Here is an 11,676-nt window from a genome sequence, read left to right as displayed (position 1 = left end):
GTGTGCGCTTTTTATTGTCCCGCCTCGGTTTCCGTAGGCCTAACTTCCGGCTTGGCACAGCGGAAGCGGCGGAAGGCAGGCAGGAAGGCGCTGCAGGAGCGGCACGGAGAGCCCCCCAAGATGGTGAGTTGCCCTGGGAGGGCGAGGGCGGCGAGAAAGGCCGGGGCAGAGGCCCACCAGGCCCCGCTCCTGGAGCCGTTCCGCTCCGCCCCGTCTCTTCCTCTTCCCTCGGTGACTGAGGGACGGAGCTGTCCGTCTTCGTGGCCTCCTGCCTCGGCCTGGCGCCCCTCGAGGTCTTGCCGTGCTCACGGCTGCCCTCCTCCTTGCCGGCCGGGCTGGTGAGAGGCGGAGCCCGGCAGTGCAGGGAGGGCCGCGGGTGAGGGGCAGCTGCTGGGCTGCCAACAGCCGGGCCGGCTGCCCTGTGGGCCCTCCGGACGCTGCTGGGCACCCGGTTCCCAGCAGCCGCAGCCAGCGAGGTCGGGGGTGAATTTGGCTCGATGCTATTTAACATCAGAGTATATCTAACTTCGTTAAATGGTTCCTCCCATGTTGAACGCCCAGGATTCCCAGGCTGGCCTCGTGATCGGCATCGGGGTGGTGCCTTCAGACCTTACGTTAGGTTCTGGGGTGTTTTTTTGGGGGGGGGGTGTTCTTAAATAACAAAGCGTCTCTTGGTCCTCAAAAGACGGACAACGTTCTTCCTGTGGCAGGATCATTGCCCTGCCACCGTTATGAGGATTGCTGAAGATCCTGAAGAACTAAGGATTAACTTGCCACGCTCAGCCCGGATAATTTCACTCCCAGTCAGAACACTCCCTCTGTCTTTATCCCTGCAGTTCTTGTTTTGCTTATATCAGTATAGCACCATTAGTGTGGTAGCACTTTTTAGTGGAGCAAAAGTGGGAGGGAGTGAAGGATAGTTCGCTGCCCCCCCCAAAAAAGTGTTTTCTTTCTAAATTACAAGTCTCTTTGTTTTCAGTGGAGCTTACTTTGCTTACGTATAGAGTACGGCTGAATTTTATACAAGAGAAATACATCTGAAATTCAGTGATATATGCAAAATGGTTTGAGAAAATGACAGTGTTGTGATATTATCTCAATGTGTTTGCTTGTCAAAGGCAATTTCCAGATTCATTTTGCAGCCAGTAAGCTTCCCTGAAGATTTGCTGAGTTTCTTCTGAATTTGTCCTGCTTTAAATTAACAAGATTTGATTCCCTTCCTGCAATACTCACATACAGTGGTACCTCGGGTTACAAACACTTCAGGTTACAGACCCCGCTAACCCGGAAGTAGTACCTCGGGTTAAGAACTTTGCCCCAGGATGAGAACAGAAATTGCTTGCTAGCAGCATGGCAGCAGCAGGAGGCTACATTAGCTAAAGTAGTACCTCAGGTTAAGAATGGTTTCAGGTTGAGAACAGACTTCTGGAACAAATTAAGTTCGTCACCAGAGGTACCACTGTACATTCATGGTGTTTATGGCAATAACTTTTCTCTCATAATTATGCTTGGCTAACCCCCTTAGATGCATTACGAATCCATGAACTGAGCCATCTTGTGCTGTGTGTCAGTATAACATGAAACTTACTGATGGGGATAGTTAGGAACCCGGGGGGGGGGGGGCAGGTTGTGAATAAGTGACAATGCTTGCTGGTACAAGGAATTTTATCCCTAGTAGAAATTGCTTGGTTCCAGACAAACAGCTTGATTCCCCCCCCCCCCCCAATTGCACTGAAACAGCTATGGAAGGATCTTGTGAAAGTAAACAGAGCTGGACAGCTCCTGTAGTGCTCAGATGCAGGTCTGTGTCTGCAAAGATGGTGGGGGTGGGAATTTCAACTCCTTGAGAGCACTTGCTTTCACTTCAGCCTATCTGGCTGCAATAATAATAATAATAATAATAATAATAAATTTTATTTATATCCCGCCCTCCCCAGCCGAAGCTGGGCTCAGGGCGGCTAACAACAATCAAAATAGTTCAACATTCTAAAAACATTCATTATAAAATTAATTAAAATCAAATTAAAATCAAATTAATGGCAACCATCAAGCAAAATTCTGTGCAGGTTCCCAGAGGAGGGGGTCAGGCTGCGCCCTGACCAAAGGTCTGGTGGAACAGCTCTGTCTTGCAGGCCCTGCGGAAAGATGTCAGGTCCCGCAGGGCCCTAGTCTCTTGTGACAGAGCGTTCCACCAGATTGGAGCTGCGGACAAGAAAGCCCTGGCTCTAGTTGAGGCCAGCCTAACCTCTCTGTGGCCTGCGATCTTTAGGATGTTTTTATTTGCAGACCGTAAATTTCTCTGTGGGACATACCAGGAGAGGCGGTCCCGTAGGTACGAGGGTCCTAGGCCATATAGGGCTTTAAAGGTTAAAACCAGCACCTTAAACCTGATCCTGTACTCCACTGGGAGCCAGTGCAGCTTGTATAGTACTGGATGAATATGATCTCGCAGCGAAGACCCCATTCTGCACCCACTGGAGTTTCTGGGTCAGTCTCAAGGGCAGCCCCATGTAGAGCGTATATGCTTGAAAATCTTGGAGCAATGCCTGATGACATCTCTGTGACCCAAAAGGTTGGCTGAATGAGATTTTCAGTAGTTAGGAAAGGGACTTCAGCTTCCTCCACAACTCTTTCACCCTGCCCATGGTTAGCAAAACCAGAATAAATTATGTAAAAACAGTAAGTTTTGGCTATGATAAGGTGTAATGCGTCAGTAAATAAATTTGGAATCACTCAAGAGAAATCATTTAGTTCTGAATAATTTGTACAGGCTGCAAAATTTGACAGTACAGAGCCCTGTTCATAAGAGCTTTTCTGAAGTGGGACCAGAAGCCAGAGCCTCAAAGCATTTGAGGGGAGGGGCTCTCTTTACACTATTGGAGGCTCTGAGCATTGGATACAGCCCTTTTGTATCACTGATCAAATAGCATCAACCTCAAACCCAAAGGGATCTACTATAGCAATATGGCAAGAAAGAGGATTTTGTGAATAAAAACTTGGTTCTTACTCCTCATTGTAAACTAAAATGAAGTGGATGTATGGAGGGTCATTCATGAGCTAATGCCAAAAATCCTGTATCTGGTTTATACTGCTGTGACACCCATTTCTCTTTATTTGTTCAATATAAGGGTTAGCTCCTTTTCACATCACCAAGCATATAGAGCTCTCCCTTCCACAGAAGTGAATGGGGAAGCCAATATGGGCAGTGGACTCCTTCATCTGCATGGTGAATTGTGTTGCATGTAAAAGGCCTTAGTGGAGAACCTGTGGCATTCTAGTTATGATTGAACTGTAGCTCCCATCTGTCCTAGCCAGCATGGCTAATAGTCAGGGATGATGGGAGGTGGAATCCAACAAATGCACAGAGGGTCACAGGTTCTATGGGGACTGCAAGAGATGAAGATCTGTTCAGGGAAGACTAAGAAAACCCTTCCATGAATGTTAGGGACGGGGACCTTTTTCAGGCAGAGGGTCACATTCTCTCATGGGGAACACAGTCCAGTGGGGGCACATTGCAAGTGGTGGGTGGGGCAAGAAGCAAATGTGGGTAGACTTACCCTTTGTGGGTAGACTTACCTTTATACAGTAGGCTGTTTTCCAGCCATGAAAATGTAGGAGGTTTCTGCACCTGCCCACATCTCTCCATTCTCCACTCTGGCAAGCAAGGGGCACCTTCACAATTCAGGGACACATTTCAACCAGGCAAAAGCACTCAAAGAGGACATGAAGCAGAACCATTGAAGGAGTGGTGGCATGAGATTTCCCAGCCCTGCTTTATGAAATCAGTTGCATAAATCAATTTTATTTTAACATTTCCTTTCCTAACATTCAAATTTAGTTGATGATTTGCCTATTAATTTGGCTTGAGATGTTTCCTTTTCTGTTGCATCCTTTTTATTTAACATTGTTCATGTCTCACCCTGTTTTTTTCCATTCCCCGCTCCCCGCCCCCTGTCTGCAATCAACTTCTTCATCCAAATAAGGCTGGGCACAGAGTAAGTTTGTTCATCTTGGCCTGTTGCTGACGTTGGTGGTGGTAGGTGACAACCCACTTAGTGGCTATTAGAATGCTTAAATTTATACAGATTCAAGAGCAATGTCTTGCTAGCTGCAGATGATGCTGCAACTACAGTTTTGGGGTGTGGTCAAACTCTTGCATCATGGTGCTTCATTGTGATGACTTTGTAAACCACTGTCTCAGTTTAGAGGACCCTATCAGCTGTTTCTAAGTGAGAAGACCGATAATGGCAGACAAGTTCTTCGCTGCTGACTGCAGCAACAGGGGAGTTTGGGGTGTGCTCTACAACACAGTATGAGGATGAGACCCTGTAGGCTTGGCCAGCACTACATGTGAGTTCTGCGCATACTTTGGCAAAAGTAAGTTGGCATTCTCATTGCCAGGGACCAGGGTTTGGAGCTTGATGCACTGGTGAGCTGAAGCTGATAAGCATTTTGTGGCTGTAGTTAAGTGTCCTCAGCTCCTTTTGCCAACATCAGGGGCAGTTTAATGCTCTGTATTACCACTGCCTGTCTTGTTTATGACACACCCCATTACCTTCATCTGACTTGTGCAAGGCATTGTGTGGTGTCACTGCACCAAAGCAACAGCCCAGAGCCTGGAAGTGTTACTACAGAATTGTCTGCTTGCGTGCTGGGAAAAAAAAAATGTATCTGGGGGCGAGATGACTCTGTCATCTTGAGACGGGGTGCCAACTTGAATAAAACATGGGAGGGGGGCAGGTGAGCCCTGCCCTGAATAATGGATCACAAGACATGGCACACCCAAACCATTTGAATGGCAGTGCCCATCAACTTTGAGAGGGGCCCAGACCCCTCCAATATTTTATTGGGGAGTTGGCGCCTTTGTCTTGAGATAACAATGGAATTACTTGGATGGGTGAAGCCCTCACTTTTCAAGGAGGAAAAACTGTGGCTGCCATGTTTGGGCTTTGTGCCAGATTTAACTGCAGTGGATTCAAAATCATTTTAAAACAGCCTTAATATCCGAGTGTCACAGGATTTGGAAGGAATTACAAAGTGCAATAAGGATGCGGTAATCCCACTGAAATTTAATGGGGCTGCCTTCGTTGTAGGGAAACTTTATCAGTTCGTAAGTGAAGGAGTCATGGACAAGATTGGGAACTCTGAAAGTTTCGTGACATGTTGCTGGAGACTTAAATGTGTTGTCTTTCCTTTTACTCCTTTGTAAGTTGGTTTTAGTGTTGGGAGACCTTCATATCCCGCACCGCTGCAACAGCCTGCCAGCTAAATTCAAGAAGTTGCTGGTTCCTGGAAAAATTCAACACATTCTCTGCACTGGAAACCTCTGCACAAAGGAGAGCTATGACTACCTCAAGACCTTGGCTGGTGATGTTCATGTCGTTAGAGGGGATTTTGATGAGGTAACTCAACTGCTGGGTAGGGGAAGATGGTAGATTTCTGTTTGTGCTGTGCTGTTCTTTTTTAGTTTAATTACAGAACCTTGCAAGTCTGTTTGATATCACGTGGATTCTCTTGAGTAAATGGGATGCGTGTATTTTGCGTCTGACAATAGTACCCTTTTAGTCCACCAATTAACGTGCTGCCATGCTGTTATTCTTAAGAATACAAAATGGCATTTTTCTTTGGAACTGATAAAACAGGAAGGGGGAACGGACTCTTGGTGCATACGTCATTTTTGTGCTGTCGCTTTAATCCTAGAACTTGAATTATCCTGAACAGAAAGTTGTAACTGTCGGACAGTTTAAGATTGGACTGATCCATGGCCATCAAGTTATTCCATGGGGCGACATGGCCAGCCTGGCGTTACTTCAAAGGCAGTTTGATGTGGACATCCTAATTTCAGGGCACACACACAAATTTGAAGCATTTGAACATGAAAATAAGTTCTATATCAACCCTGGATCAGCAACAGGAGCCTACAGTGCTTTGGAAAAGTGAGTTGCTATATACCACAATGTGCTTGTCATTGCTAACTACAGTTAGTTAGCTGAGGTACTCATGGTACAACTTGTTCTTTGCTATCAAGTTGAATTATTGCATAAATTTATTGTAGATTTGGGTACAGGAAACATTCCTGAATCTAGTCTTAGAATTTCTTTGCAGTTTGGAATATTATTTTGATATCAAAGCACATAAGGGACTATGCGCAGTTGAACTTTTCCCAAAATTTTGATCACTTTTAATGTCTTAACCAATAAATAAAATAATAAAATAGTTTGTTTGTATTTCAGTAGGAGTACTGAGTTGGTTTGTATTTTGCGTGATGCAACTTAAGAGGTGTTTGGTGCTAGAGGATAAAGCAGGAGATATTAGAACTGTCTCCTGAATTATATTTCCTGACCAAGGCTGCAGAAATGTCAGCTGACGTCAAGTGGTTATTTGAGGATGCTAGTGGGATTCACGTAAGACCATTTAGTAAAGGTAAGGTAAAGGTACCCCTGCCCGTACGGGCCAGTCTTGACAGACTCTGGGGTTGTGCGCCCATCTCACTCAAGAGGCCAGGGGCCAGCGCTGTCCGGAGACACTTCCGGGTCACGTGGCCAGCGTGACATCGCTGCTCTGGCGAGCCAGAGCCGCACACGGAAACGCCGTTTACCTTCCCGCTGGTAAGCGGTCCCTATTTATCTACTTGCACCCGGAGGTGCTTTCGAACTGCTAGGTTGGCAGGCGCTGGGACCGAGCAGCGGGAGCGCACCCCGCCGCAGGGATTCGAACCGCCGACCTTTCGATCGGCAAGTCCTAGGCGCTGAGGCTTTAACCCACAGCGCCACCTGCGTCCCTCTAAGACCATTTAGTACAGGGATCGTAAACCTGTGGGTCCTCCACGTGTTCTTGAACTACACCTCACATCTTCCCTGACCATTGGGGGTGCTGATTGGCACTGATAGGGGTCCAACAAACAGCTGGAAGACTATGGGGTCACCATCCCCCAGTGAGTTCAGCGGGGCGTTCTCTTAAACAAAGGGGCAGAGGATTGGTAACTTTAGCTTTCAAAGAACTTGGTGAGTTCAGATGCAGTCATTAAAATAACACTCCCATATTTTTTTTCCACAGCAACATCATTCCTTCATTTGTGCTGATGGACATCCAAGCTTCCACTGTTGTTACTTACGTTTATCAGCTGATTGGCGATGACGTGAAAGTAGAAAGGATTGAATACAAGAAATCTTAAAGCAAATTGCTCTATTTGGCTTTTCTCTGTGGGTTTCTTTTTTTGGGGGGACGACGGACAATATGCACTCAAGAGTCCACAGTGTTTCCAATATTGTTAACTTAGGAAATGAGTCCTCTTCCCCTACTGTAGACAGAAATGTTTTACAGCACTTGACTTACTAAAAGTCTGCCTTGGCTTAACTCTTTTCTTTTGCCTAAAAATTACTCATGTCTGTAAATACCGTTCCAAGTGCACAGCAAAACTCTGTCTGTTCATATGAACTATTCCCAGTATTGTAATAAACACTTGTTTACCTTTAATTTGATTAAGCTAACATTATTTATAAAATATATCACAAATCAAGAAACAAAACCCCAAAAGAAATACAGGTCTTTTGTTTTACTCATTACACTGCTTTTGTGTAGGAATACCAAAAGAGTTTACTATGTCATAGTGTAATACAATGATTCAGTAAGAAACAACTTCTAAAAGGTGTTGCTTGTTTTTCTAGTAGTAATGGCAAGGCTTCTATGCCGGCTCACTGAAATACCTCTGGAGGAGGAAAAAAGTAGCATTTATATCAAGTGTTCAGAATTATTTGGTTTCTGAATCCTAATTTCCAGACCGACAGTACTGTTTACTGTAATGTATTCAAAATATGGCCTAACAAGTTTCAGCTAAAACTACTGGACCTTGTTTAGCTCTAAGCTCCTTTGGGAGGAAGGTTGGGATACAAAATTAATAAATATAGAATCAGAGAATTGGAAGGGAACACCCTGTAATGCAGGAATCACAGCCAAAGAATCCCTAACAGGTGGCCATCCAGCTTCTGCTAAAAAACCTCCGGTGAAAGCGAGTTCACCTCCGTTCAAGGTGGTCCGTTCCACTGTTGAATGGCTCTGACCCTCAAAAACTTATCCTATTGTTTAGTCAGAATCCCCTTTCTTGTAATTTGAATCCATTAGTTTGGGTCCCAGGAGTCACTTCAGGAAAGTTAATGGTGGGGTTGGGTTTTGGTTCTATCAGCTTCACAAGATATATTGTCCTCTGGAAGAGTTGTTCTAGATTATCTTAAAATACTCTGTTATTTAGGGCTGCTGCATCATCCATCCTGTACAAAAGATGTACACACAGTGATTAGCAGAAAACATCTCAATATATCTGAACTATGCAAAAAATTAAAAATGCATATTGACCGAAGAGGGATGTGTTTTCCTAAAATCATAATACGTGTAGGGGTCTTTTTTGGTAGGGTGGGGGAAAAGTTACAAGTTGGCATACCAAGGACTGAAATGTGATTTCTGCAAGAGGTATGTTTACAGACAGCAATGCAGAGTTTGGTGCACAGGTTGCGCAATCCACTTGATACGCACCACATGATAGAATGGGACTTGGTTTTGGTAAATTGCTCTGAAGGTGGAATATTTATTATCCACTCTATTTTTACCCAACAATTCATATGGAACAAGATGTGTATGGTAGTGGGGGAAAGTAGGATTAGCTCCTCCTACCACAAAATGAAACTTGACCATTTTTACAGGTTTTTGCACCAAGCTTTTAATTCTGTCAGAATACATCTCTTGTAACTTCAATAATGGAAAGCATTCTGTGCTTACAACTCTTCACACCTCTCATTTGTGATGTAGTCTCGAATCTGACATCTATTCTGCAAAGCAGTGGAAGAGTTAATCTGGTTAGGTCCACAGGTTATGAGAAAGTCAACTGCGCCTTTGTCTGTTTTGTCCAAAAAGGGTGAACTTGAGATACCTATTTATTTATTATGGTCCCAGTTCCCCATCCCAAATCAATGAGAAAAACATAAATGGCAACCAGCCAGCTGTTGTAGAAGAAACACAATTCACCAGATGTTTGCAGAACTGCAATAAGACCCCCAATAATCTCCCTGATACCATTTTGGGCCAGTGGGGGGCTGAAGGGAGCCCAAAGAAACATCTGGAGGCTGCCCTGGTTTGTTGCAAGGTTGGGGAAACTATTTTGGAACAATTACAAACATCTGCTCCTTGTGAAAACTGTTCTTTGCATAAGTTGACAATGGAAACATTTTCAGAGAATTATCTTTTTTATCAGTTGGCACTGCAAAAACTAGCTCCAGAGAAATGTGTTTTTTGGATTAGATGACATGAGAAATACCCTGCTGCTTTAGAGAACTGTCTCTTTTGGATCAGTCGGTATTGCAACCATCTCCTTCGGAGAGCTGTCTTTTTTTGGATTTGTTGACATCAGAAACATCTGCCCCTTCAGAGAACTGTATTTGCATCAGTTGGCATCAGAAACATCTGCGCTTTTGTAGAACTGTCTTCTTTGGATCAGTTGATATCAGAAATATTTGGCTCATGGAGCTCAGCCAGAAGACCTGCCTTTCTTTATAGACCTTATCATGGAGGAGCTCCATTTGCTTCTTGAGAAAACTGTCTTTTTTGGATCAGTTGGATCTTCGCAGACATTGCTCCTTCGGAGAGCATCTTTTTGGAGCAGTTGACTTCGCAAACCTCTACTCCTTCAGAGAACTGTCTTCTTTGGATCAGTTGACATTGCAAACATCTCCTTTGGAGAGTGTCCTTTTTTTGGATTGGTTCACTTTGCAAACATCTGCTCCTTCAGACAAAATGCTTTTTAAAAATCAGTTGACACCAGAAACATGCTCCTTCGACGAATTGTCATGTTTGCATCTGTTGAGAACAGAAATACCTGCTACTTTGGAGAACACTCTTTTTGAATCATTTGACATTGCAAACATCTCCTTTAGACAAATGCCTTTGTTGGATCAGTCTCTTAACTCTTACTGTTAAATACAAAAAGTTTAGAGAGTGAAAGAGTGAAAGAGACGGTAAAAGTGAGATAGCACTCTTGCTACATGCTGAAAAAATAGAAGGCTGGGTGAAAAAGCCATTTAGGAAGAACTCAAACAGTTAAGTCGATAATAGGCTGCAGCTAGGGAGACACAGCTAGGGAGATCAAATCCCCAAATGTGCTTTAAAATTTGACTCTGTATTTTATGGCAAGGAAAGTGGTTTGTTGTTTAAGTATAAGTTTCAAGCCCAATTGTTTCAATAGCTCATATTGCACAGCGGGTACAAGTCAGAATTTGAGACAGAGTAATGGGGATCCTTGGGACATGGGTGGCGCTGTGGGTTAAACCACAGAGCCTAGGACTTGCCGATCAGAAGGTCGGCGGTTCAAACCCCTGTGACGGGGTGAGCTCCCGTTGCTCGGTCCCTGCTCCTGCCAACCTAGCAGTTCGAAAGCACATCAGAGTGCAAGTAGATAAATAGGTACCACTCCAGCGGGAAGGGAAACGGCGTTTCCATGCGCTGCTCTGGTTCGCCAGAAGCAGTTTAGTCATGCTGGCCACATGACCCGGAAGCTGTACGCCGGCTCCCTCGGCCAGTAAAGCGAGATGAGCACCGCAAACCCAGAGTCGGCCACGACTGGACCTAATGGTCAGGGGTCCCTTTACCTTTTAATGGGGATCTTTAACAATTGGCACAGGGCCCATAAAAGAGAGCAGGGCATCTGGCAAAGCCACAGCATTCTCCATAAAGAACACATTTCTGCAGTTTTGCCTAATATGGAGAGGTTAAGTTTTGCTCAGCTTACACACAAAGGGTTATTAAAATTGGCTTGCTATATTAACCCCTAGATGTCCAAATACCAGAGTGCTGACAACAGTACATCTCGGAAGCCAACAGTTCAAATCTCCACTCGGCCATACGCAACTCACAGGGTGACCTTGGGCAGTAGCTCACTCTCAGCCAGACCTACCTCGCAGGGTTGCTGTGGCGGTTAAACGACGGAGAGGGAACGAAAGAATAAACGTAACGAACAACAACTGCCACTTCCGCCTGCAGTGCCTCTCTCAAGATGGCGCCCACGACCGCCGTCTCTCATCCCGCGACGCCGCCAAGATGGCGGCGCTTCCGCCCTTCCTTCCCATCCACTTCCGCCTCTCCCAAGATGGCGGCGGCAGCGGAGGAACGTGCGTGGCTGCTGGAGGCCAGCTGGCGGCGGGCGGCGAGTTTTAGCCATAGAGCATGTGCAAAAGGGCGCCGCGACCACCCTCTCCGACTTCTTTAAAAAAAAAATTAAAAAATTATTGGTTTTCACAATTTTATAAACAAACAAACACATAAGACAAACAATCATAAATCATAGCCTTATTGAAAATTACACTTATTAACTTTAAGTGACTTCCTCGCTTCCCCTTGGTTGAACTTCATTGCCTACCCTTTTAACGCTTTTCCAAATCACAATTCTTATAAAATTTAACTTAAACATTGACATCCTTAAATCTTCACATTATGAAATTAAACATATTAATTCATCACATAAAATCCTAATCTGATTAAATATCTGCAAACTGTTTTCAGTTAATTTAATTTAACACCCTCTCCGACTTCTTCCCACCGCCCCCCATCAGTCCCTGCAGGTTGCTCTTTTGGAAGGGCTCTGCAGAGCCTCCATGGCTCAGCGCAGTCTATGCGTTTGGGATGGCAGAAGTT

The 11,676-nt window shown here is 44.9% G+C and overlaps 1 protein-coding gene and 1 long non-coding RNA gene across 4 annotated transcripts; one reads left to right on the top strand and one right to left on the bottom strand.

The window, feature by feature from the left end:
- Positions 1 to 12: 12 nt before the first annotated feature.
- VPS29 (VPS29 retromer complex component) lies at positions 13 to 7,476 on the top strand. 2 transcript variants are annotated; one of them, XM_083753456.1, is made up of 5 exons: positions 67 to 123; positions 3,984 to 3,995; positions 5,211 to 5,402; positions 5,701 to 5,936; positions 7,057 to 7,476. In XM_083753456.1, exons 1-5 carry the CDS (start codon positions 121 to 123, stop codon positions 7,172 to 7,174), a joined length of 561 nt encoding a protein of 186 aa, XP_083609582.1. In that variant the 5' UTR covers positions 67 to 120; the 3' UTR covers positions 7,175 to 7,476. The 2 variants fall into 2 exon arrangements, with proteins under 2 accessions (XP_083609583.1, XP_083609582.1); XM_083753457.1 differs by lacking the exon at positions 3,984 to 3,995 and having other exon boundaries at positions 13 to 123.
- Positions 7,477 to 8,687: 1,211 nt separating this feature from the next.
- LOC310851247 lies at positions 8,688 to 11,045 on the bottom strand. 2 transcript variants are annotated; one of them, XR_014567648.1, is made up of 3 exons: positions 10,899 to 11,045; positions 9,717 to 9,846; positions 8,688 to 9,666 (listed from the first exon to the last, which is right to left on the bottom strand). It is a non-coding gene; the product is annotated as an uncharacterized lncRNA (long non-coding RNA). The 2 variants fall into 2 exon arrangements; XR_014567647.1 differs by having other exon boundaries at positions 8,688 to 9,846.
- Between the last annotated feature and the right edge of the window lie 631 nt (positions 11,046 to 11,676).

This window comes from Podarcis gaigeae (assembly GCF_964106915.1).
Source record: "Podarcis gaigeae genome assembly, chromosome: 8".
Lineage (NCBI taxonomy): Eukaryota > Metazoa > Chordata > Lepidosauria > Squamata > Lacertidae > Podarcis > Podarcis gaigeae.
Note: the sequence above shows the minus strand (reverse complement) of the source record. Positions and strands in the feature narration are given on the sequence as shown.